The 26,043-nt window shown below is 43.6% G+C and overlaps 1 protein-coding gene across 4 annotated transcripts in view; it reads left to right on the top strand.

Moving 5' to 3' along the window:
* The window catches only part of ACSL5 (acyl-CoA synthetase long chain family member 5), a 78,155-nt gene that overhangs the window by 26,794 nt on the left and 25,318 nt on the right, over positions 1-26,043 (top strand). For 3 of the 4 annotated variants that reach the window (XM_031652586.1, XM_031652588.1, XM_021944072.2), the window contains 2 exons: positions 17,969-18,153; positions 21,678-21,786. In XM_031652586.1, coding sequence (XP_031508446.1) covers positions 17,998-18,153; positions 21,678-21,786 — 265 coding nt within the window. In that variant the 5' untranslated portion in view covers positions 17,969-17,997. Of the gene's footprint in view, positions 1-8,459; positions 8,597-17,968; positions 18,154-21,677; positions 21,787-26,043 lie in introns of those variants that run through there. The other variant, XM_031652587.1, reaches the window with a different exon arrangement.

Genomic DNA, 26,043 nt, shown 5'->3' with positions numbered 1-26,043 from the left:
GAATGAGCCTTGCTCTGTCACCTAGGCTCCCAGGCTTGAGGACAGTGGCAACATCTCGGTTCACTGCAACCTCCGCCTCCCCGGTTCAAGCGATTCTCCTGCCTCAGCCTCCTGAATAGCTGGGATTATGGGCATGCACCACCACGCCCAACTAGTTTTTGTATTTTTAGTAGAGACGGGGTTTCACCATATTGGCCAAGCTGGTCTCAAACTCCTGACCTCAAGTGATCTGCCTGCCTAGGCCTCCCAAAGTGCTGGGATTACAGGTGTGAGCCACTGCACCTGGCCTACAGGATTTGCCAACTTTTTAGAAACCAGAAATACAGTGTCTGCTCCTGTCTGTCTCTCATATGCCTCCTCAGCAGATGGGCAGACCCTCAGCTGGAGTGCAGCCAGAGGTGACTTTTGTGCCTGACAGCACCCAGCAAGGGTGAGGCAACCCCCGCAGCAGTGAGTCCAGCCATCACTGCTTATCACATTCTGCTGGAAATGCGTCTGGGTCTATTTCTCCGTTGTATGTCTGCACATCCTGAGTTCGGAAAGGGACTCTCTCACCAACTTGTCCCCCTGGCACAGGGCCTGACACTTCCCAGGTTCTCAACTCATTGTTTGAATAAATACACGAGATCTGGAGTTTGGAAGGTCAGACAGCCCATGCGCTGCTGTGGTCAGGCCATAATATCAGCCTTCTTTGGGGGAGCTGGTGGATCTCCCAGTCTTCATGGATTATTCTATTCTAAGAGTTGTGAGGTTGCGAGTGGCTCAAGTTGAGGATGTGGGGGCTAGGGGAAAGCTAGGTCAGAGACAGGCCATGGTTCCTACAACTAGAAGTGCTCTGTTTAAATAGAAAAGAGGGCTTGTTGGCCAGGCGCAGTGGCTCACCTGTAATCCCAGCACTTTGGGAGGCCTAGGATCAGGAGTTTGAGACCAGCCTGGCCAACATGGTGAAACCCCATCTCTGCTAAAAATACAAAAACTAGCTGGGCATGGTGGTGGTCACCTGTAATCCCAGCTACTTGGGAGGCTGAGGCAGGAGAATCGCTTGAACCCAGGAGGCGGAGGTTGCAGTGAGCTGAGATCTCGCCACTGCACTCCAGCCTGAGTGACAAGAGTGAAACTCCATCTCAAAAAAAAAAGGAAAAAAAGAAAAAAGAAACAAGGGGCTTGTTAAGACCTTTGCACAGAAGTGGAGGGGCAGTAATGGTTCAAGACCGTGATCGTCTCTTTTCTTTTGGGACATCTCATAATAGAACATCTGATATTGGCAAGGATGTGAAAACTGAGGAAAAGGGAAGGAAAAGGGAGCTAGACTTGATTGAGGACTTCCTATGTGCCTGACAGCATACCAGCAGTTCTATACACAGCATCTCCTTTAAGTAGTGATTTTCACCTGCTCCTTCTGCGTACAGTGGCGGGGAACCGATGCTCAGTGACTTTAAGTAACTATCCCCAGGGCTACACATGTAGTAAGTGAGGAGCTGTTGCTCTGGTACCTGGACGGGCATGACCTTGAAAGGTTGTCCCTGGAAATGAGACCATTGACAAGAAAGCTTGTTGCCTGCACTATGAAACTGTTGGCCCTTGACCACTGGTTGTGACAGGCAGTGCAAGGGCTGATTCTGCAGAGAACCAATGCAAGAAGTCCGCTTTCCCAACCTCTTGCCTCACCCTGGCACAGGTGACGGGGTCCTAGCACTTTGTCCGGCCTATCTTTTTACAGACCCCCTTATCAGATCCAGTGGATTTCTGACACTACTTCCTCTTACCCCAGTTCTCTCATAATATACTTGGTCAGCAGGCCTGGGATGCCCTTTGGGGGTGTCACTCATACAAGTTGTCCCAGGGTCAGGATTTGGACTGTGACTCACTTCAAGCCTAGTGGTGGATCAAGGTTGACTCTATCGACCTGAGCTCCTGTGGGATTTGTCACTTCTGGGGTCACATCCTGTGGGTGACTCAACTATCCTATGCTATCTTAACGGACTGACTTAAGAGGCTCTTGGTATTTGACTTAACATGACATTTCCTGATAAATGCTACTCAGCTCAACTGGCCAAGGCCTGGCCCCACCCAGGCTCTTTGGAGTATGTGAAGGCAATGGCTCCAGTGGTGCAGTGTCTGCACTGGGCCCCATGCACCATCTCATTCATCCTTGAAGACTTTTTCTTTCCCCCGCCCCTTTTAACTACAGATAGACCCTCCACTTCCAGCAGAAATACCTCTTCACCATTTACCTCCCTCTAGCACATCTGGCCATTCCCCTTCTCCACTTCCACTTGGCTCCATCCAACCTAATGAGATGATTGGTCTCTCCATGAGGAAAGTAGATAGAGAGACACAGACAACAGTTGAGAAAGATGGTTTGGTGGCAGGGCCACTGGCTGGAATCATAGTTGAGATCTTACTAGACATCAGCTTGATTGGTAGAACTGTCATCCTTTTTTTTTTTTTTTTTTTTTAGACAGGTCTCACTCTTGTCACTCTGCACATCCAGGCTCCCAGGCTGGAGTACAGTGGCGGGATCATGGATCACTGCAACCTCGACCTCCCAGGCTCAACAGTCCTCCTACCTCATTCTCCTGAGTACCTGGGACTATAGGCATGCCCAGCTAAATTTTTTATTTTTGTAAAGATGGGGTCACACTATGTTGCCCAGGCTGGTCTCGAACTCCTGGCCTCAAACGATCCTCCAGCCTCAGCCTCCCAAAGTGCTGAGATCACAGGGATGGACCATCATGTCTGGCCAGATCATCATCTTTGCCCCTGGAAAAGAGACAATTGGCCGGGCGCGGTGGCTCAAGCCTGTAATCCCAGCACTTTGGGAGGCCGAGGCGGGCGGACCACGAGGTCAGGAGATCGAGACCATCCTGGCGAACACGGTGAAACCCCGTCTCTACTAAAAAATACAAAAAAACTAGCCGGGCGAGGTGGCGGGCGCCTGTAGTCCCAGCTACTCGGGAGGCCGAGGCAGGAGAATGGCGTAAACCTGGGAGGCAGAGCTTGCAGTGAGCTGAGATCCGGCCACTGCACTCCAGCCTGGGCGACAGAGCAAGACTCCGTCTCAAAAAAAAAAAAAGAGACAATTGGCAATAAAGCCAAGGGATAAAGGATCACACTCTTTGAGGTTCTAGTGTTCCATCAGCCGTCTTAATGTGCTCCAGTCTGCACTGGCCTCTTCCTCCTTCAAACCCATGAGCTCACTGCACACACTGAAGCATTCTGTAAGAGTTTCTAGGACTAGATAGACCCATAAGTACCCAGATGGCAGGAACTATATCAGCCAAGTGTTTGTCCCTCAGCACATGGCACAGTGCTGAATAGGCAGGTCCACAATTTTTGTTTACTTTGCTGAAAATAAATGTGTAGGCTGGGTACAGTGGCTCACACCTGTAATCCCAGCACTTTGGGAGGCCAAGGCGGGTAGATCACTTGAGGTCACAGTTCGAGACCAGCCTGACCAACATGGTGAAACCCCCTCTACTAAAAATACAAAACTTAGCCAGGTGTGGTGATGCACACTTGTAATCCCAGCTACTCAGGAGGCTGAGGTAGGAGAATTGCTTGAGCCCTGGAGGCAGAGGTTGCAGTGAACTGAGATCGTACCACTGCACTCCAGCCTGGGTGACAGAGTGAGACTGTCTCAAAAAAAAAAAAAAGAGGCCGGGTGTGGTGGCTCACGCCTGTAATCCTAGCACTTTGCGAGGTCGAGGTGGGCAGATCACGAGGTCAGGAGTTTAAGACCAGACTGGTCAATATGGCGAAACCCAGTCTCTACTAAAAATACAAAAATTAGCTGGGCATGGTGGCGTGTGCCTGTAGTCCCAGCTACTCAAGAGGCTGAGGCAAAAGAATCGCTTGACTCTGTCTCAAAAAATAAATAAATAAATAATTTTTAAAAAAATCGTATAAATAAGTTAAAAGTGCAGAGGGTAAATGTATCCCTTGCCACACACACACTTCTCCAGCCCACCAGGTGCTGCCAAAGTTGGGCACATCCCATAGAGCACTGGTCTCAAAAGCATCATGACTGCCTGGGGAATTGGCTTAATCTTCTACTGGACCAGAAGTTCTGAGCATGTTTTCCTGTGCTAAACACACTGCCTGGCACACAGTAGGTGCTTGAATACCCAAATGGATGCATTATGAGGGAACCCTGACCTCACTCAGATTGGGTTGCTTAGCGTTGCCCTTCTCGTGGCATGAAGCCCCTGGCTGTGGCATTCCTGAGGAAGACTCTGCCGACCCTGTCCTGCTCTGTGCATAGGAGCATGTTCTGTTCCTTATGGGACTGAACACTGCAGACTTTCCTTCAGCAGACTCTCCTCGCTAGTTGCCTTTCTGTCAAATTGTGCCAATGGTGAGTAAAAGGTGAAAGTGGTTTGGTAACAGCAGCTTCCCACGGTGTCTCAGGTGCCACGCTAGGCGCGGTGGAATCCACAGGTGAGGATGGTCACTATGTGCGTGAGTCTATAGTACGTGAGTCTATATTCTATAGGAATAGACCTCACAGCACAGGGAGGTCTATTGACACACAGACGTCCATGAGTCACTGGAAGCCTCACTGGGACCCAAACCTGAGGAAAGGGCTTATTCTGTTCCACCTCTCCTAACTCTTCCGAGCTCTGGGTCCTGTAGCTTTTCCTGTGCAATTCAGCAGCAAAGATCTCACCAGTGGATCTGCATCAAATGCCCTAATGATTTATTTATGGTATGCTTGCCTATGGTCCAGGACACCTGTCTGAAGCCTAGACTCTTAACCCTTTCTCTGCCAGCTGTCTTACACATTGGGACTGTTAGATGCCATCTAACAATTGGGCTTGGAAGAGAGATATGAGAGGTTATTATCACTTACCTTTTAAAAAATTATCTAAGCAATCAAATTGAATCTTTCCATGGTGTGGAAACGACTACTTAGCTACCACCTGGTGTTTTAATAGGGCTCCCTTTGGTAATGCTGTTTCCCTGCTCTATCCACCACATCTCTGTGGAGATGATAAGAAGGACCTTCCCCGCTGGGTGCCACGGCTCATGCCTGTAACCCCAGAACTTTAGGAGGCTGAGACAGGTGGATCGCTTGAGCCCAGGGGTTCAAGACCAGGCTGGGCAACTTAGGGAGACCCCATCTCTACAAAAAACTTAAAAATTAGCCGAGTGTGGTGGTGCACACCTGTAGTCTCAGATACTTGGAAGGCTGAGGTGGATCACTTAAGCCTGGGAAGTTAATGCTGCAGTGAGCTGAGCGTGGGAGGATGGGGTTGCCATGAGCTGTGATAGCGTCACTGCATTCCAGCCTGAGCAACAAAGTAAATACATAAATAAATAAAATAAGGCCCTTCCCATCTGCCTGGGGCCGTGGCTATTATAAGACAGTGGCTTGAGCATCCATGCACGCTGGTGAGTGGCTGGGAAATTATCAGCAGGCTGTAGGTCAGGGTCTCAGACCATCCTTCCTTCTTAGCTACTTGGAATGAACATTGAAAGACACACTTTCAGGGCCGCTCGGCCCTGTGACTCAGCGTTCACCTTTGCTCTGGTTTCTTATCGGCTAAGGAAATGGATGAAAAAGGTTTCCACCCACAGAGCTGCTGTCCAGCTGGATTACTTAGCGGCTGAGAAGCATTTTACACAACATGAGGGCTTGGAAGAGGCTGTGTGTCGAATGTAGTTTCGGTAGTGGGAGAGCCACACTTGTAGAAACAAAGCTGAGGTATATGCTTAGGTGCATTCACGTGAAATGCCACCAACCAAGGTGGTAGGATTTTCTAAATTAGCTGCCTGTGTTGGAGGTGGGATTATATGAAGCTGTTCATTTTATTCTTTTTTTTTTTTTGAGCATGAATATTTCAGAAGAAACAGTACACGTCAAGTGTTACCTTCCCAGTGAGACTACTCTAAACCTCCCTAATTAAAACTCATCTGCTGGATGCAGTGGTTCATGCCTGTAATCCCAACACTTTGGGAGGCTGAGGCAGGTGGATCACTTGATACCAGGAGCTCAAGTCCAGCCTGGACAACATGGCAAAAACTGTCTCTACTAAAAATACAAGAATTAGCCAGGCATACATCCGTAATCCCAGCTACTTGGAAGGCTGAGGCATGAGAATCGCTTGAACCCAGGAGGCAGAGGTTGCAGTGAGCTGAGATCACACCACTGCGTTCCAGCCCGGGCAACAGAGCGAGACTCTGTCTCAATAAATAAATAAATAAATAAATAAATAAAACCAATAAAAATTCATCTCCCTGCTATATTCCCAATTCTCTTTCCCTGCTCTTGTTGTTTTTGTTGTTCCGTAGTCCTATATAATCTAGTTATTGCTCAGGCTTGTTGTCAAACTCCCCAATATAATTCAACCTCACGAGGGCAGTGTTTTCCCTGCTGTATCCCCAGCACCTGGCACAATACCACATATACAGCCAAGTCTTTGAGTAACTTTTGGCTGAATGATGGAGTAGCCAAGACTTTCAAGAAATCCAGTCATGAGTCCTCCTCTGCCATCTGTCTTTTTCTTGTTTTTTTGTTTTGTTTTGTCGTTTTGTTTTTGAGACAGGGTCTTACTCTGTTGCCCTGGCTGGAGTGCAGTGGCACAGTTACAGCTCACTGCAGCCTTGACCTCCCTGGCTCAAGTGATCCTCCCACCTCAGGCTCCCAAATAGCTGGGACTATAGGCATGCACCACAAAGCCAGGCTAATTTTTGTAATTTTTGTAGAGACAGGGCCTCACCGTGTTCCCCAGACTGGTCTCAAACTCCTGAGATCAAGCAATACATCCACCTCAGCCTTCCAAAGTACTGGGATTTTAGACGTAAGCCACCGCACCCGACCTCCATCTCTCTTTTTCTGTGAGGATTATCTTTTCAGAAACACAAATGCGTATATAATTCATTGCAATTGAGAAGATAATGTACACACTGTCCAAATATTTTTTTCTTTCTCCCTGGCAGCACATCATAAGTTCTTTTCATGTTATTACCTACAGATTGACTTTCTTTTTTAAAATACCTGGCCAGAATTCCATTGTGTGGAAGTATTATAATTTGTTTCATTATTCTGCTATCAAGGAAGGCTTTCCTAGGCTTTTGGATTAGCCTATATGGAAAAAGTCCAGTAGATTGTCCCCCAGGGAAAGCTATTCTCAGCTACCCAAGCTATTTAAAATGATACAAAATCCAAAGGGTCAACAATTCTATAGCTTTAATGATGATAAATATAATAGCTAAATACATGAACCTATGTGCCAGGCATGGTTCTAAGCACTTTATATATCCATTAACTCTTTTAATCATGGTGACAGCCTTAGAAGGGAGATAACATTATTGTCATTTTGTAGATGAGAAACCACAGAGAATTAAATTATAAAGAAAATGACCAAGAAGAGCTTGAGCCCAACTAGTCTGAGCCAACATTCTTAACCTGTACTTTACATGTCATTTGTGATGTAGTTTATTGATCTGATGTCTTTCTATGAGATAAGTTGATAGTAGAATTACTAGGTGAAAGGGCATACATTTTATGATGTGGTAGAGGGCAATGGGGACTTCTCTAAGAGATGGCACCAAATGTACATTTCCACAATTCATGTTGCATTTCTCACTGTTTCATCCCTGGAATCTGATGCACGGGGGAAAGGCATGTCATTTAAATTTGCATTCTTAAGAACTGTAAGCAAAGTTGAATGTCTTTCCCTAATTGTAAGTAACTTGCTTGTTTTGCTGTGAACGTTCAGGACATCCCCTCTGCCCTTGCCTTACTGGGTTGAATTTTGTTTTTCATTGACTTTTGAGTTTCTTATTAAAGAAATTAACTCTTAGCCTGTCTGAGGGGTTTGATGTCATTTTTCCTCAAGTGTCTTTGTCTCTGGTATCTTTTCTGTGGGGGAAGTTTTTATTTTTATATAATCAAACTTGCCAACATTTCTGTTTATAGATTTTAGGTGTTATGTCTGTCTTGGGTCTTCTCTGTGCCAAATTATAAGAGAAAAATCTCTCCATGCTTTTTCACTCCAACTATTCTTACGGTTTTCATTGTTTTATACTTAAGTCTTTGACCTATCTTCAACTTATTTTTGTTGTAGGAATAAGAGAGTAGACAGCTTAATGTATTCTCTCCGAATGGCTAACCAGTTGTCTCAGTATATTTATTTTAAGTGAAAAAAACTATTTTGATTTGAAATGCAATTTAGTACATGATAATAGCATCTACTGGGTGTGTTTCAGGATGATTTTATTAAATAGGTTTGTCTATTCATGACCAATAGAAAACTCCTATAGCTGTTTTGTTTTGTTTTGTTTTTTGAGGCAGAGTCTGGCTCTGTTGCCCATGCTGGAGTGCAGTGGTGCAATCTTGGCTCACTGCAACCTCCACTTCCTGAGTTCAAGCAATTCTCCTGCCACAGCCTCCCAAGTAGCTGAGCTTGTAAGCGCATGCCACCACGCCCAGTTAATTTTTGTATTTTGAGTAGGCACAGGGTTTCACCATGTTGGCCAGGCTGGTCTTGAACTCCTGACCTCAAGTGACCTGCTCGCCTCGGCCTTCCAAAGTGCTGGGATTACAGGCATGAGCCACTGCGCCCGACCAGAAAACTCCTATAGCTCTATAGTAAGTATTTAAATTTGGTAATGATTACTGCACTGCTACCTACCCAATTCTTGCTATTTTTCAAAATTGTTTCACTCTTTGTTAAGTTTTATTTTTTTCTGGATGTACTTTATAATTGGCATTTTAGTTCCCAAGAAAGTCTTCATTAGGGTTGCATTAAATGTATAGATACCTTTAAGGTGACAGGAACCTTGAATATTTCAGGTATGTCTTTCCATTTTTCTAGCCTTCTTAGGTACTTCAGATCTAAACTTTTAAAATAGAGGTTTTACACATTTATTCTTATATACAATATTGTGAATAGCATCTTTTTCATGACTTCTAAATTAGTTATTTGTATAAAATAAAGGAAAACTATTAACTTTCTACATACCAATGTTAGTAACTGGCCACCTCTGAATTATCTCAGTAATTATAAAAATGAAATGTACTAATTACCTCTTATTTCCTTAGACGGTTTTTAGAATTTCTCCTCTCAGTTCTTTTTTTAAGTTTTGTTTTGTTTTTTAATTGGGAGAGATGACCACAGATTTTTATCTCAGATCTGAATGTTGACCCTTTGGATTTTGAATCATTTTAAGTAGCTTGGGTAGCTGAGAATAGCTTCCCTTGGGGGACAATCTACTGGGCTTTTTCCATATGATGCTTTTCTCTGACTGAGTTTTGTGAAACAGGATCATTGTCTCAAATCACCTCATCTGTCATTTCCCTAGTAGAAGAAATCTACTTGTGATACAGGAAAGCAAACTAGTTTAAGAAAATATTTTTTAAAAGCCTTTCATCCCGGGGCTCTGAGGAAATTGGGTGAAGGATCTTGCAACTGAACACACACCTGGTTCACGTTCATAGCGTATAAAGGAAAAGGTTATCAGAGCTTTCCAGGTGTGCTCATGATGCTAATGGTTTGTAATTTCATGTTGACCTTTTGTCATTACTTTTGGGTTTGTCTAGAAATACTGACTCTGTAGTCAAGGACTGAGAGAGAGGTTTCCTAGGTTGAGGGTGGCAGGAATGCAGAAAAAATGATTTTGGAAGCTGGGTTAGAAATGGAAAGGCCAGCTCAAAAAGCAAAACTTTCATATACAGCCTCCTAAATAACAAACAGGTCCCTCTGGAGTCATAAGTTGTAAAGACTTTTGACATGGTCTCTAGGAGAGAGTAGGTTTTCCTAGTATGGAAAAATGTGTTAACTAATTGGGTGTAAGAACTTGAGGATGCTGGTCTCCCTTTTAATTAGCTTTCTGTCACCATAGGATGAGCCCATACATGCAAGAGAACACAGAAATCAATTAAATACAAATTAACGAAGGCAGATTTTTTTTTTTTTAGTTTTCTTTTCTTTTCTTTTTTATTATACTTTATGTTCTAGGGTACATGTGCACAACGTGCAGGTTTGTTACATATGTATACATGTGCCGTGTTGGTGTGCTGCATCCGTTAACTCGTCATTTACATTAGGTATATCTCCTAATGCTATATCCCTCCCTGCTCTCCTCACCCCACAATAGGCCCCAGTGTGTGATGTTCCACTTCCTGTGTCCAAGTGATGTCATTGTTCAATTCCCACCTATGAGTGAGAACATGCAGTGTTTGGTTTTCTGTTCTTGTGATAGTTTGCTGAGAATGATGGTTTCTAGCTGCATCCATGTCCCTACAAAGGACACAAACTCATCCTTTTTTATGGCTGCATAGTATTCCATGGTGTATATGTGCCACATTTTCTTAATCCAGTCTGTCATTGATGGACATTTGGGTTGGTTCCAAGTCTTTGCTATTGTGAATAGTGCCGCAGTAAACATACGTGTGCATGTGTCTTTATAGCAGCATGATTTATAATCCTTTGGGTATATACCCAGTAATGGGATGGCTGGGTCAAATGGTGTTTCTAGTTCTAGATCCTTGAGGAATGGCCACACTGTCTTCCACAATGGTTGAACTAGTTTACAGTCCCACCAATAGTGTAAAAGTGTTCCTATTTCTCCACATCCTCTCCAGCACCTGTTGTTTCCTGATGAAGGCAGATTTTTTAAAGCTTATCATTGCAATTTATATCTTCTTATTGCACACACAAAAATATAGTTCTCCAGGCCTAAAAGCAAAGATAATTTGCTTTATTGTCCTTAGACTTCTAGAAACTCAAGGTAACAGAATGATTTCTTTCTTCCCTTTTTTTTTTTTTTTTTGAGACAGAGTCTTGCTCTGTCACCCCCCCAGGCTGGAGTACAGTGATGTGATCTTGGCTCACTGCAACTTCTGCCTCCCAGGTTCAAGGAATTCTTGTGCCTGAGCCTCCCGAGTAGCTGGGATTACAGGCATGCACCACCACGCCCGGCTAACTTTTTGTATTTTTGGTAGAGATGGGGTTTCACCATGTTGGCCAGGCTGGTCTCGAACTCCTGGCCTCAAGTGATCTGCCCTCCTTGGCCTCCCAAAGTGCTGGGATTACAGGTGTGAGTCACCACTCTTAGTCCAGTATGATTTATTTCTTGGCTGGACTTTCTACCTACTTAAACCATGTAGATAACTTCATTCCAACTCTTCCAAGCCTGGAGGAGTAGATGGATCTTGAATGGTCCTTAATGTGTGTCAGAAATACACCCCTGTCACCATCCACCATCCCTATCCAATACCTTACCAAAGTATTTATTAGGGAGTAATCCTCTCCAGATTTGCCTGAATGACTTCTTATGATCTAAGATTTGGGAGTTTGAGGGTGGGGTGTTTGTACTGCAGGGAAAATGAGTTAACTGAGAGTATATGGAATAAGCAATTGTGACCTAGAAAATGTTCATTTGCTCAACAACCACTTGTTGAAACTTTTTTTATGTGCCAGGCATGGTGAGGGCATGAGAGGCATGGCAGTAAACAAAATTAACATCTCTGTTCCAAAGAGAGCATCAGCTCAGTGGGCACAATGAATGATAAGGAGCTAGGACTATATCCCAGTGAACAGTGTTGTGGAGAAGAGAACACAAAGTCCATGACACTGACTAGAAAGGAAAAGACAATATTCAATGAGTGATCAGAAACAGTGGGCCTCGGAGGAAGTGACGTTTGAGGTGAGGCCTGACTGCTCAGCAGTACACAAAAATTTCAGATCTGGGGAAATGTTCCAGGCAAAGAGAAGAGCAAATCCAGAGGCTCTGGGGTGGGAACAGACTTCAAAGAGGGTTTGAGTGGGATATACTTAGGAAAAATGCAATCTTTTCAAAGATAGAGACTATCAAAAGAAAATGGTATTTAGCCAATAGGGATTGTATGAAAGATTCAGAGCAATAAACATAGTTGACCAAAAATTTAAATATTAGAGTAGAAGGAGCCATGTAGGACATTTATCCAAAGAAAAGGAGACTAAATGAAGACATGCTGCCTCAAGTCCACAAAGGGAAAAAAATTCAAAGCTGAATATGGGGTGATCATAACCTAGACACCAAGAATGGTCCAGAAAATGTGCACAGAGGTGTGAAGGCAGAAGGCGTCCTTCAGCTAACTTGGGAATAAAACATGTTAGGAGCCAGGAGATGAGTGACTATGGCTCCAGTCATCCATCCACAGGGAAGGGGAAGGCCCTGGAGTGGATCAAGGACAACGATGGTGGACAAATGGGTATCCTGGGGTCTGAGGCCAAGGCATGTCACCATCACCACATCAAAAAGTGGAGTAAGCCTTTTGACATGGGCTGTCCTGGAGTGTGTTGTGGCTTGTTCAGCCATTTGTATATTACGTGAAACAGGAAATCCCAGATACAGCATGACAGAGCTCTCTTTCCTCTTTTCTTTACCACTGTTGTGCTTCTCCCTACCCTAACCAGGAGTAATGTTAAAAGGAAGAGGAAATGACAGTCACGCCCACTGCTTGCAGGGGATCCTGTGGAGTGACTAAACTAGAACTGTAGTTTGAGTCACCCAGGACATGTGACAAAAGGGGGTGACTTTTTTTCCCCTTGTTTATTTGAACTTCCTTGGAAGTGTCAACAGATTCTAATAGTCAGAATGGTAACCAGAGCTTCCCATTCCTGTCATGGTTTGACCCAGGGGTCTCACCTTCTCTCAGGCCCTTAGTTTCTCCCCCTTAAACAGTGAGAGAGTTACATGATACAGTTGCAAATCCTCTCAGTACTAACCTTGTAAGGTTAAACATGTTTGAGTGTATTGGGCATTAAAAAGGAGACTATACACTAGGCGCAGTGGCTCACGCCTGTAATCCCAGCACTTTGGGAAGCTAAGGTGGGAAGATCACTTGAGCCCAGCAGTTCAGAACCAGCCGAGCGAGACCCCATATCTAAAAAAATATTGTTAATTGTAAAACAATAAAAATAAAAAGAGATTATCAAGATAGTAAAAAGACAACCTACAGAATGGAAGAAAATATTGCAAATCATATCTCTGATAAGTGTTGTGTATATATACATATATGACCCAATTTTTACATGGGCAAAAGACTTGAGTAGACATTTCTTCAAAAAAGAAATACAAACGGCCAAGAAGCACATAAAAAAATGATCAACATCCTTAGTCATTAGAGAAATGCAAATCAAACCCACAATGAGATGCCACTTCACACCTATTAGAATGGCTATTTAAATAGACAAACAAACAAAAAGAAAGTAGCAGTGTTAGGGAGAATGGAATGGAGAGAAATTGGAACCCTCTTACATTGCTGGTTGGATATAAAATGGTGCAGCTACTGTGGAAAACAGTTTGGTGGTTCCTCAAAAAGTTAAATATAAAATTAGCATTGACTCAGCAATTTCTCTCCTAGTTCTACACCCTAAAGAATTGGAAAAAGATATTCCAACAAAAACTGTATAGAAATGCCCATAATAGCTCTGTTCACAATATCAAAAGTAGAAACAACCCAAATATTCATCAACTGGTAGGTTGGTAGATAGATAGATAGATAGATCGATAGATCGATAGATAGATCGATAGATAGATAGAGTGTAGTCTATCCATACAATGGGATAACATTGAGCCATAAAAAGAAACGAAGTACAGACATACTACCGCATGAATGAATCTTAAAATTATACTATGTAAAAGAAGTCAGACACAAAAAGTCACATATATGGTTTCATTTATATGAAACATTTAGAATAGATAAATCCATAGCAACAGAAAGCAGCCTAGTCCTTTCTCTAGAGGCTGGACATTGAAGGGATTGGGAAATGACTGTTAACGTGTTCAGGATTTCTTATTTTATGGTGATGAAAATGTTTTGGAGCTAAATAGACGTGATGGTTGCGCAACATTGTGAATGTACTAAATACTGCCCGATTGTACATTTTAAAGTGGTTAGTTCTACATTATGTAAATTGTATCTCAATTTTTTAAAAAATTGAAGAAGGGCCGGGTGCAGTGGCTCACGCCTGTAATCCCAGCACTTTGGGAGGCCAAGGCGGGTGGATCACATGAGGTCAGGAGTTTGAGACCAGCCTGGCCAACATGGTAAAACCCTCGTCTCTACTAAAAATGCAAAAAATTAGATGGGCATGGTGCCGGGCAACTGTAATCCCAGCTACTCAGGAGACTGAGGCAGGAGAATCGCCTGAACCCGACAGGCAGAGGTTGTAGTCAGTCGAGATCACACCACTGCACTCCAGCCAGACTCTGCCTCAAAAAAAAAAAAAAAAATTTGAGGAAGGAACCATGTGAAATTCTGTGCACCTCCTACTTGAGTTGGATACCTGGTCAGTGGTAGCAAACTAAGTAAGCTATTTCCATTGACAAATACAAATAAATCCTTCCTCATTGTCTTCCTCAAATAAAATCCCTTGCCAATATAGGCAAGGTACTCTCATTCTCATGAAACTGTGGCTTTGAAATGTGTAAATATCTCCCTTGTTTGTAATGAAGTGGTCAGTCTTGTTCTATTTGTGGGCAATATGATTGAAGTCTGTCTCCAAGGAGTAGTCAAACATTAACAGACCGTGATCCAAATTAAACTATGAAATGTGTTCTCGTTTATCCCATGCCAGACCCTTAAAAATGGATGTTAGTTAAAATTGAGGTTTCACAAAAATGCAGTCTTCTGGGTTTTCTGGGGGTGGGGGACAGAATTCTGACAATCTGTGACCCATAGTATTGTTACTATGTGGTAACAATCACCTGAGATTGACAGCAAGTGCCCCAATGAGACTGGCTGTAGATTCTCTGTCCGTTTTCTCCCCTATGTATTACCAGTCAGGTTATTCACTCTCCTTCCTGACCCCACCCCCACATCACCACAACTGAAAAGAAATTCAATTTTTAGACCCTAATTCAAAGACATTTTTTGCAACGTCTCCTATTAAAATATAAATGTGCCATCTGGAAGAAGAGGGCAGAAATCCTTAGTGCAACCATTTTTTCCCATAGTTGAACAGGAGGGTGTTGGTAAGGATCTCTTAATTTGTGGTGAGATTGAGGCAGAGGGAAAAAGCCCAGATAAAGTATCACCAGTCTGGGGTGGTCATGGTGGCTCACACCTGTAATTCCAGCACTTCGGGAGGCCAAGGTAGGAGGACCGCTTGAGCCCAGGAGTTTGAAACCAGCGTGGGCAGCATGGTGAGGCCGTGTCTTTACAAAAAATTAAAGAATTGGCTGGGCGCAGTGGCTCACACCTGTAATCCCAGCACTTTGCGAGGCCAAGGTGGGCGGATCACGAGGTCAGGAGATCGAGACCATCCTGGCTAACACGGTGAAACGCCATCTCTACTACAAAAATACAAAAAAACTAGCCGGGCGAGGTGGCGGGCGCCTGTAGTCCCAGCTACTCGGGAGGCTGAGGCAGGAGAATGGCGTGAACCCAGGAGGCAGAGCTTGCAGTGAGCGGAGATCGCGCCACTGCACTCCAGCCTGGGCGACAGAGCAAGACTCTGTCTCGAAAAAAAAAAAAAAAAAACTACAGAATTAACTGGGTGTGGTGGCACACACCTGTGGTCCCAGTTACTCAGGAGGCTGAGGTGGGAGGTTCACCTGAGCCCACGAGGTTGAGGCTGCAGTGAGCCAGAATTGTGCCACTGCACTCCAGCCTGGGCAACAGAGTAAGACCCTGTCTCAAACATATATATATATATATCCAGTCTTGTCACAATATCCCAGCCTGCAGGGGGTGGCTGGTGGCGGACTGGATGGGAGAGCACAAAACAGGCATAGGCTTCTCCTCCCCTTTAGCACTGCCACCTGCTTTTTCTTTTTCTTTTCTTTTTTTTTTTTTTTTGAGACGGAGTCTCGCTCTGTAGCCCAGGCTGGAGTGCAGTGGCCAGATCTCAGCTCACTCAACTCACTGCACCTCCCGGGTCCACGCCATTCTTCTGCCTCAGCCTCCTGAGTAGCTGGGACTACAGGCGCCTTCCACCTTGCCCGGCTAGTTTTTTTTTTTTTTTGTATTTTTTAGTAGAGACGGGGTTTCACCGTGTTAGCCAGGATGGTCTCGATCTCCTGACCTCGTGATCCACCTGTCTCGGCCTTCCAAAGTGCTGGGATTACAGGCTTGAGCCACCACGCCCGGCCCCTGCTTTTTCAATTTCACAATCTTCCCTGAGGCAGTCCCCCTTCTCTGCCTGGGCTTTATGGCTAGCTTTTGAATGCTTTTGCATCCTGGAGTGCCACCTCATCATACAAGCCCAGGTAAGGCTGAATTCCAAAAATCCCAGCTTTCAGAATCCTGCCAGGTGGTCGGTCACAGTGGTACACTTGTTATTATGTAACCTAGCACCTGTGGGACTTTGCTTTTATTTTTGTTTTGACTTCTTTCTCTCCCCTTGAATGCAATATGGAAAGAACCAAGGAGTTGAGGACTATTATCCCAATTTCTGAAAGTTCAGTTTTCTCCTCTAAAATGGAAAAGGACTCTCCAAAGTCAGGTAATAACTAATCAAGGGGCAGAAAGATAGTAAGAGTGGTCCAGGATTTCTTGTGACTGTTCCTGCCCCCACACAAAATTCCTGCACCTTGTGGCCTTTCTCAGACTACAGTGAAGTGTGTTTCCCTTGTTAAAGAAGTTTCCAGGTGGCAGCTAATGGCAGCTGTCCAAAGCTCTAAGGGCAACTGTGATCCTGATCTGATCCAACTTTTAATTGAGCTTGCTTTGTTCTTTTGATTTTCAGTGGGCATGTGCGGCCTCATCTCTGAGCTATTGTTTCATCAGGCATTGCAGTAAACTTTGAAGAATGCAAATTCTGAGCTTCATGTGCTGTCACCTGTAAGGTGCTAGACACATTCAATCCCCTTGAATTCTGTGACTAGAACCTATAAGAAAAAGTGAATTGGCTTTTTGTAGATGTTCATAGAGAAGTAGCAATAGGGAATGATGGGTGGTGAATTTGGACGAGTCACTTTATCCCACAGCGTTCATTTCCACTTCTGTGAAATACTACTTTATAGTGTTGTTTGGCCTAAATTAAACAAACCATGCAAAAAGCCCAGCCCTATGCCTGGCATACAGTAAGTGCTCATGTATTTGCTGCTATTATATTCTCCTAATCCTGTTTGAAAGCTGTGAGGCAGCAACTTTCCAGGAAAAGATGGCTTCGATGAGGGTATGCTCCTAAGACCTACCCGAAAGTAGTCTCTCCTATTAGAGTAGTTTGAAGCTGAACTTGGCTGAAAACTATAAGAAAGGCTGGGTTGGGGAAGCCTTTGTTGCTTTTAGTTTCTTGAGATCTCTTCTTGACCTAACTCTTCAATGCTTGCCACGTGTCACCCATTCTCCAGCACTGTTTCTGTGCACCTGACTGACGTTTGCCTCATAGTAAAATGATTCCTCTGGGCTCCCTGGGGGAGAGAATGTTGGGCATAGCAAGCTGTAATGCTGTTGATCTCGGAAACCCTTCCGATGCTCCAAAAAATAAAGCAATGAGCAAGACATATCTAGCCAGCAGGAAATACCATTCATACAAAATGGTTAATTTCTAAAACCTGTGGCATCACATCGACTGATCTCTTCTGTTTGGTTTATATGGGGGAAAGCCAGCTGGAAGAGTCCTTCCTGACCCGTGGTCTGCCTGGGCAGAGGAGGTACTGTCCTCTGACCACCAGGTTCTGTTGGGTCTAGCAGGCTGGCTTCTTCCAGGCTTTGTACACCAACATTAAAAGGGCAGTCATTTCTCAAAATTGTCTGGGAAATGATTAACTTGTTTCCTTTGATCCTTCCTGCTTTGTGTGAGGACAGTCAAGTAGCAGGGGTGGAGAATGTGTTCTATTATTTTCAACAGTGCTAAGTAAACAATGGGGGAAATTCTGCTACTAGAGAGGTACAACTCTATTTGAGGGTTTGAAGGCGTGTGTGTGTGTGTGTGTGTGTGTGTCCTTCTGTAAACATAGAGCTATTGAGTACAAAAATATGGCCGTTTCCTCTAAATTTTCTTTCCCCTGTTTTTTTTTTTTTAAGGTCTGAATTTCCTGCTGCTATTCACAAAGATGCTTTTTATCTTCAACTTTTTGTTTTCCCCACTTCCAACCCCGGCATTGATCTGCATCCTGACATTTGGAGCTGCCATCTTCCTGTGGCTGATCACCAGACCTCAACCCGTCTTACCTCTTCTTGACCTGAACAATCAGTCTGTGGGAATTGAGGTAATTTACCAGTCATCCTTTTAGTTTGTTAACCTTCATCAAACTCAAACTGTAACTCCAAACCTAGGGATAACTCTTGAAGGGGATTGGGTGTGGCATGGGAAAGCTTTCATGTTACTGATCAACAGGCAAAATACAAATTTAAACTTCTATTACTGGCACATTTTCTTTTGTAATAAGGAAGGTTGTTGTATGATGTCAGTAATCTAGATTGGAGTTGGCAAACTATAGCCATGAACAAAATCCATCTTTTTTTGTGCATCTGGCAAGTAAAGAACAGTTTTTACCTTTTTTAAGGGATGAGTTAAAAACAAAAATGGGCAAGATGAGGCATGTCCCACAAAGCCTAAAGTGTTTGCTATCTAGCCCTTTACACAAGTAATTTGACAACCCATGATCTAAATAATAGTGTCAGAACTTTGGGGACAGGAGAACATTTTCATCGAGATACCCAGCGTCTGAGAACAATTAAGCCATTTCCTCCAGTTAAATTCTAGCTTTGAGTTAAATTTATTTTTCTGAAAACTATAGAAATTGAACTAGGCTGACTCCCCTGGCTTTCAGCAAATTCCCCAGCTTCCTACATCTATGAACAAATTGAAAGTTCCAACAATGTTCTCATTTCTCCTTCCTTCTGCGCCCATGAATATCTTCATCTGTTTTCATTTTCTACCCTCTTCAGAGGAAAAAAAGCATTCCTGTTCCTTCACAAGGCTAACTTCTTCTGTTCTTTTTACAGTCTTCTTTCTCCAAGATAGAGGGAATCTTACTCCAAGCTACCTCTACTCTCCAGCTCCTCTCCCACCTGTGGGTACCTCTGCATGTTCAATGTCTTCATTGACATCTTCTTGTCCCGCTGCATTCCACCACCACCTCTCACTCCTTTCCTTTCCCACCAGAGTTCTTTGAGAGTAGTTTGCATATTGATTTCCTCTTCTGAACTTCAACCCACTGAGATCTGACTGTTTACCACTACCATCTCCTCCACAGTGCTCTCAATCACTCATAACCTAACTTCCAAATTCAATGGCGTCTCTTTCAGCTTTCCTCTCGTTTGACTTGAGACTTCTTTCTTGAAACTCCTCCTTTTGCCTTTTATGATATCCTTCCATGAGATTTCTTCCTAATTTCAAGACAGTCTTTCTTTGTCACTTGGGTTCTTTCCTCTCCTCATACTAGGGTTTTATTCTCAGCATCTCTTGATTCCTCTGCAGCAGGGGTTGGCAGACATATTCTGTAAAGGCCAGGCAGTAAATGGTATAGAATTTGCAGATCACATGGGCTCTTTTGCATCGACTCAATACTGACTGCTGTTGTAGAATAAGAGTACAGTACCAGACAACATGTAAACAAATGAGCGTGACTGTGTTCCGATAAAAGTTTACTTATAAAGGCAGGTGATAGGCCAGATTCAGTGTGTGGATTATAGTCTGCCAAACCCTCATCTAAATTCTCACGGCTAAGAAAATACCTCCTCTTTTATGACTTGAAAATGTGCCTGAGTCTGTGACGCTGAAATCTGATTTTCTATTCTGACCTCAGTGATACTTAAGTAACTTAAGCTCTCCAGGTCTCTTTATGCATGTTTTCTCCCTTCTCTCTCTCTCTCTCTCTCACACACACACACACACAAGCACATGCACACACACACACACCTTCTTTCCTATTCTATTTCAGTTAAGTGTATATCTTTTTACCCAGTTGCCAAAGTTAAGAGTCTGAAACATCTTGGATTCTTCCTTCCTTACACTAGGCACGTAAACAGACAGCAAGACCCTGTCTTCCTTCACTAGACAAGGAGCTTTATTTATGCTATTTTTGTCTTAATGTGATAGCCCATGGAAATTTTCCCTGATGTCCTAGACTAAGTCAGATCTCTTGTTACAGCCTCGTGTGTTTTCCTGTACTTTTATAGCTCTCACTTTGGATACTAATTTACATTGTTGAATGCTTATTTAATTGTTGCCTGTTCTTCTCTAGATGAAACTTCATGAGGGTTGGACCACTGGACCACACCCGGAGTGCCTGTCGTAGCTCCAGGGTCCATCCCAGGGCCCTGATCCTGTAGCTCCAGCTGACATTTCTAGATGGATTCTTAGCTACTCCCTTTTTCTTTTTCTTTTTTTTTTTTTTCTTTTTTTCTTTTTTTTTTTTTTTAGAGGAATTCTTTCTCTTGTCCCCCAGGCTGGAGTGCAAATGGTGGGATCTTGGCTCACTGCAACCTCTGCTTCCCAGGTTCAAGCAATTCTCCTGCCTCAGCCTCCTGAGTAGCTGGGATTACAGGTGCCCGCCACTACACCTGGCTAATTTTTGTATTTTTAGTATAGAGGGGGTTTCACCATGTTGGCCAGGCTAGTCTTGAACTCCTGACCTCCGATGATCCGCCCACTTTGGCATCTCAAAGTGCTGAAATTACAGACATGAGCCACAGCGCCCAGCCAGCTAACCCCTTTTTCTTGAATACACCGTCCTCTAGCTGCCCACCCAACTCTGTGCTGCGTTTTCTTACCTCCATGCCTTTGCTCAGGCTGTTTCTCCACTCTGGAATTTTCTTTTTTCTCCTTTACCCTACCCAAATGATATCTTTTTGCCAAATGCCTACTTGTCTTAGAAGTCTGTATTGAAATACCATTTCTTCTCTGTAATCTTTCTGCTTAATACAGCACTGGTTGCTTCATTTCCCCCACAAATCCATTTCCTCCAAACTCATTATAGCATGTACATCATGGTATTATATTTCCATTTTTTCCTTATGACCTACTCATACTCCAACAACCCTAGTGTATGAGGTGCTTAAGGGCAGCTATTTTGTCTTAACTCACATCTACAGTATTTACAGACTACCTAGAACACATAGTATACATTCAGTAGAAGTTTAAACTCGATACTATAAAAAAGACATAAAACTATACATATCATCTCTCCTCCATATGCATACACAGATGGATGCCAGGAGGGTTACCAAAAACATAACAGTGGTAATCTCTGGGTGGGATTACAGATCCACTTTTCTTAAGCCTTTATTACAGTTTTGTATTTTCTCTTTTTTTTTCTGAGATGGAGTCTAGCTCCGTTGCCCAGGCTGGAGTGCAGTGGCACGATCTTGCCTCACTGCAACCTCTGCCTCCCCAGTTCAAGCAATTCTCCTGTCTCAGCCTCCCAAGTAGCTGGGACTACAGGCATCTACCACCACACCTGGCTAATTTTTGTATTTTTAGTAGAGACGGGGTTTCACATTGTTGGTCAGGCTGGTCTCAAACTCCTGACCTCCACCCGCCTCGGCCTCCCAAAGTGCTGGGATTACAGGCGTGAGCCACCGAGCCCAGCCTCTTTCCTATTTTCTAAAATGTCTACAATGTAAATATACTATGATTTGGGGATTTTTAAAAATCAATTGACTAGCAAAGAGAACATTCCCGTGACCTCAAAATCAGCATTTATGGTCTCTTTAATTCAATTCATAAAGGTTTTGGAAAGAGTGAGGGGAGACTTGGACTTGGCGTAAACTTGGTCTTGTGTCCTAGGGAGGAGCGCGGAAGGGTATTTCCCAGAAGAACAATGACCTAATAAGTCACCGCTTCTCAGATGCCACGACTATGTATGAGGTTTTCCAAAGAGGACTCGCTATATCTGGTAAGCCTGGTGGTCTGTCCTTGCCTGAAGAAGACAAAGTGGGGTCTGTGGCACATCTCTCTTTCTCTGTCTCACTTCTAAAACCCCAGCTATTTAGATGCAGTGATCCAAATAGAATCGCAACATGCAAAATAGAGGCAGCATTAGAACACAATATCAGGATGGGTGCTGGAACCAGTGTAAGACAGACTTAGGTTTGAAGCCCGGTTCTTCCATTTCCACCTTCATAACCTTATGCAAAACACTTTGCTTCTCTGAATCTGTTTCTCAACACAAGAAGAACGTCCCTGCCAAAACTGTTGTTAAAGGGTCAAGGAGATAATAATACAGGACAGTGTCTTTAACTCACTAGTACCTCATATTTGTTTAGAAACATGCCTTTCATTAATGCAATTGCCTGCATTTACAGATAGACAATCTGAGCCAGGACTAGCAGTCCAGGACTCCTGATGTCTTACATTGTCCTTGACTCTGATACCATCCTACTGGCCCAAGTTACCACTTCTTTGGACTTTTTCAGAGACTACCAAATGGGCTTTGACACATTCATTTGGAATACATCAAGCCTTAATATTTATATCTTATATCATTGAACATAATGCCTGGCACACACATGTTTACTTTTAAAAGCTACTGGCTTATAGCTCTTTCTGTGCCTTTGGTCTTTTGGGTGACATTCTGGTCATGTAACTTTTATTTGTTCCTTGACTTCTGTGTGTTAACTAACACTAAGAGGATATTCATAACCAACTCCTGTCAAGTGTTAACTATACAATAACTACTGTACATATATTACTTCATTTTCCCTAAACCGTAGAGATTAGTTACCATCATTGCCATTTTTAAAGATGAGGACCCAGACTCACAGTTTCAAGACCATTACCAAGGTCGAACTAGAAAATGTCAGAGCTGATAGGAAAATCTAAGTGTGTCTGTTTGACTAGGTTGTTCTATTTTAGGTTGGCTCTTAAGTGTTTTATAAAAGTAGCAACTCCTCCAGACAATTAAAGATTTATTATCAAGAAAACATCTATCTGAAGACTCCCCTGGGGCCTGTGCTTAGTATATCTGGTTCCAAATCAGCATTTATTTATAGACTCCATGCAAATAACAAATAAAAACAAACCAAACATCAGTTCGTTTACTTCTCTGGCAATTTAAGATAGTATATGTCTAATACAGTATAATTTCCTTTGGGATTTTTTCTTTTTTTTTTTTCAGAGACAGGATCTTCCTCTCTCACCCAGGCTGGAGTGCAGTGGTGTGATGGAATATAGCTCACTACAACTTCAAACTCTGGGACTCAAGCAATCCTCCCACCTCAACTTCTCAAGTAGCCAGGACTACAGGCATGTGCTGCCACACCTGGCTAAATTTTTTTTTTCTTTTTTCTTTTTTTTTGAGACGGAGTCTTGCTCTGTTGCCCAGGCTGGAGTGCTGTGGCGCGATCTTGGCTCACTACAACCTCCGCCTCCCAGGTTCAAGCAATTCTCTGCCTCAGCCTCCCGAGTAGCTGGGATTACAGGCGCCTGCCACCGTGCCTGGCTGATTTTTGTATTTTTAGTAGAGATGGGGTTTCACCATCTTGGCCAGGCTGGTCCTGAATTCCTGACCTTGTGATCTACCTGCCTTGATCTCCCAAAGTGCTGGGATTACAGGCGTGAACCACCACGCCTGGCCTACACCTGGTTAATTTTTTAATTTTTTAATTTTTTATAGAGACAAGGTCTCACTATGTTGCCCAAGCTAGTCTCAAACTGACTTCAAGAGATAACCCCCTCCCTGACTCCAGCCTCACAAAGTACTGGGATTACAGGAATGGGCCACTATGCCCAGCTCTAGTGATTTTCTGTTTTTAGGAGTTTTCTTTATTGATGATGTGTTGTTATTGTGACTAAAACAAGCCATTTAGCATGTGATATGTGGCACATGAGATATATAATTTAGGATTTTTTGAATACTAAATCCTAAAGCAATACTGTTAAAATGGCTTCTCATGGAAGCAGGCACGAGAAATCTGGTGTGGCTACTTACATAGAAAAATGATAGCCGGGCATAGTGGTGGTGCCTGTAATCCCAGCTACTTGGGAGGCTGAGGCAGGAGAATCGCTTGAACCTGGGAAGTGGAGGTTGCAGTGAGCCGAGATCGTGCCACTGCACTTCAGCCTGGGTGACACAGGGACACTGTGTCTCAAAAAAAATAAAAAAAGAAAAATGACACTTCTGGGCCTATCTGGGGTTGAATACATGAGCCTTAGCTAGTAGTTTGTTTATCTTGAGAATCACCTGGGGCTGTTGTTTAAAATGTATATCTTCTGGTTACACTTTAGGTTCACTGAATTAAATTTCCAGATAATGAAACCTAAAAATCCTCAAGAAGCTTTGTATTTTTAGCAAAGCTTCCAGGAGATTCTGTATACCAGAGTTGGAATTCTACTTAGTATAGAGTGACAACTTTGCCAAGAATTTGTTAATGGATGGGCTGTTTGCAGATGGCCACAGCTTAGAACAAACAGGTCTGAGTTGACTAAGTTAATGAAACACTAGGCTGTTGCCTGGTCAGGCATTTGGCTAGTAGGTTGAAGCTGATCAAGTCACAGAGTTTAATGAGACCTGAGTTGTTGCCCCTTTGGGACAATTATTTGACTTGTTCCTTAGACACCAGCCTCTGCTAGCATTTTTATCAATCAAGAAGTGATAAGATACAGTATAATTCCTTCCTTCCTTCCTTCCTTCCTTCCTTCCTTCCTTCCTTCCTTCCTTCCTTCCTTCCTTCCTTCCTTCCTTCCTCTCTCTCTCTTTCTCCTTTCTTTCTCTTTCTTTCTTTCTTTCTCTCTCTCTCTCTCTCTCTTTCTTTCTTTCTTTCTTTCTTTCTTTCCTTCCTTCCTTCCTTCCTTCCTTCCTTCCTTCCTTCCTTCCTTCCTTCTTTCTTTTCTTTTCTTTTCTTCCTTCCTCCCTCCCTCCCTCCCTCCCTCCCTCCCTCCCTTCCTCCCTTCCTCCCTCCCTCCCTCCCTCCCTTCCTCCCTTCCTCCCTCCCTCCCTCCTTCCCTCCTTCTCTCTCTCTCTCTGTCTTTCTTTTTTCAGCGTCTGACTCTGTTGCCCAGGCTGGAGTGCAGTGGCACGATCTAAGCTCACTGCAACCTCCACCTCCTGGGCTCAAGCCATCCTTCCACCTCAGTTTCTCAAGTAGCTGGGACTGCAGGCTCATGCCACCACCCATGGCTAATGTTTTATGTTTTTTGTAGAGATGGAGTTTTGCCATGTTGCCCAGGCTGGTCTTGAACTCTTGAGCTCAAGTGATCTGCCAACTTCTGCCTCCCAAAGTGCTGGCATTACAGGCATGAGCCACTGTGCCCAGGCCCCAGTATACTTTCTTAGACATTCATCAGCTCTACTACTTGCTGAGTGAGCTTGACCAAGCGTCTCAGTCCTTCATAATTCTTAGTACAATGCAAATGATAATAGCTGGGAAGACGAGTTAATGTGCTTGGCATGGAGTAAGCATTCAATAAATGGTAGCTATCATTAGTGATTAATGTTAGTACAAATGATCTCATTGGTAGACCACCCAAGGCACACAGCCTGGGGGAGCAAGTGACTTCCACTCTGACAAAGCCATGCTTCAGGGAAAGTTAGTCTGAGATGTTACTTCTTAGGCTTTCATGCAGCTATTTCAATTGGAAGCTAAAGTACTAACATTTTCTGTACACAGCCTCCTCATTCATTTTTATATCTCTTTAATCAGAGTGGGTCTCTCTTTCCTGCTTTCCTTCTTTTTTTTTTTGCATCACTTAGTCTAGAAGTTTACTTACTTGCCTCCGAATTCCTAGTAACTCTCTTTACGAATACTTCCTTTTGGCAAGACCTGAATTCCTCTTAGTAATTTGGCTAGATCCTCTCCATACATTTTCCTGCCCTTCTACTTGTCTTCTTATAACGGCCTCCTTCTGGCTTAGACATGAGGGCTTCTAAGCCACTTAATGTGTTCTTCAGCCTAATACCATTACTTCCTTGAGTTAGCTTTAAAAACTGAGATGCCATTTATTCTTGTAAATGGATGTTCCCAAACTTATTTTAAGAAAGGCTGAGTAGTTGGCCGGGCGCGGTGGCCCAAGCCTGTAATCCTAGCACTTTGGGAGGCCGAGACGGGCGGATCACGAGGTCAGGAGATCGAGACCATCCTGGCTAACACGGTGAAACCCCGTCTCTACTAAAAAGTACAAAAAACTAGCCGGGCGAGGTGGTGAGCACCTGTAG

This window comes from Papio anubis, chromosome 11, assembly GCF_008728515.1.
Source record: "Papio anubis isolate 15944 chromosome 11, Panubis1.0, whole genome shotgun sequence".
NCBI lineage: Eukaryota > Metazoa > Chordata > Mammalia > Primates > Cercopithecidae > Papio > Papio anubis.
Note: the sequence above shows the minus strand (reverse complement) of the source record. Positions and strands in the feature narration are given on the sequence as shown.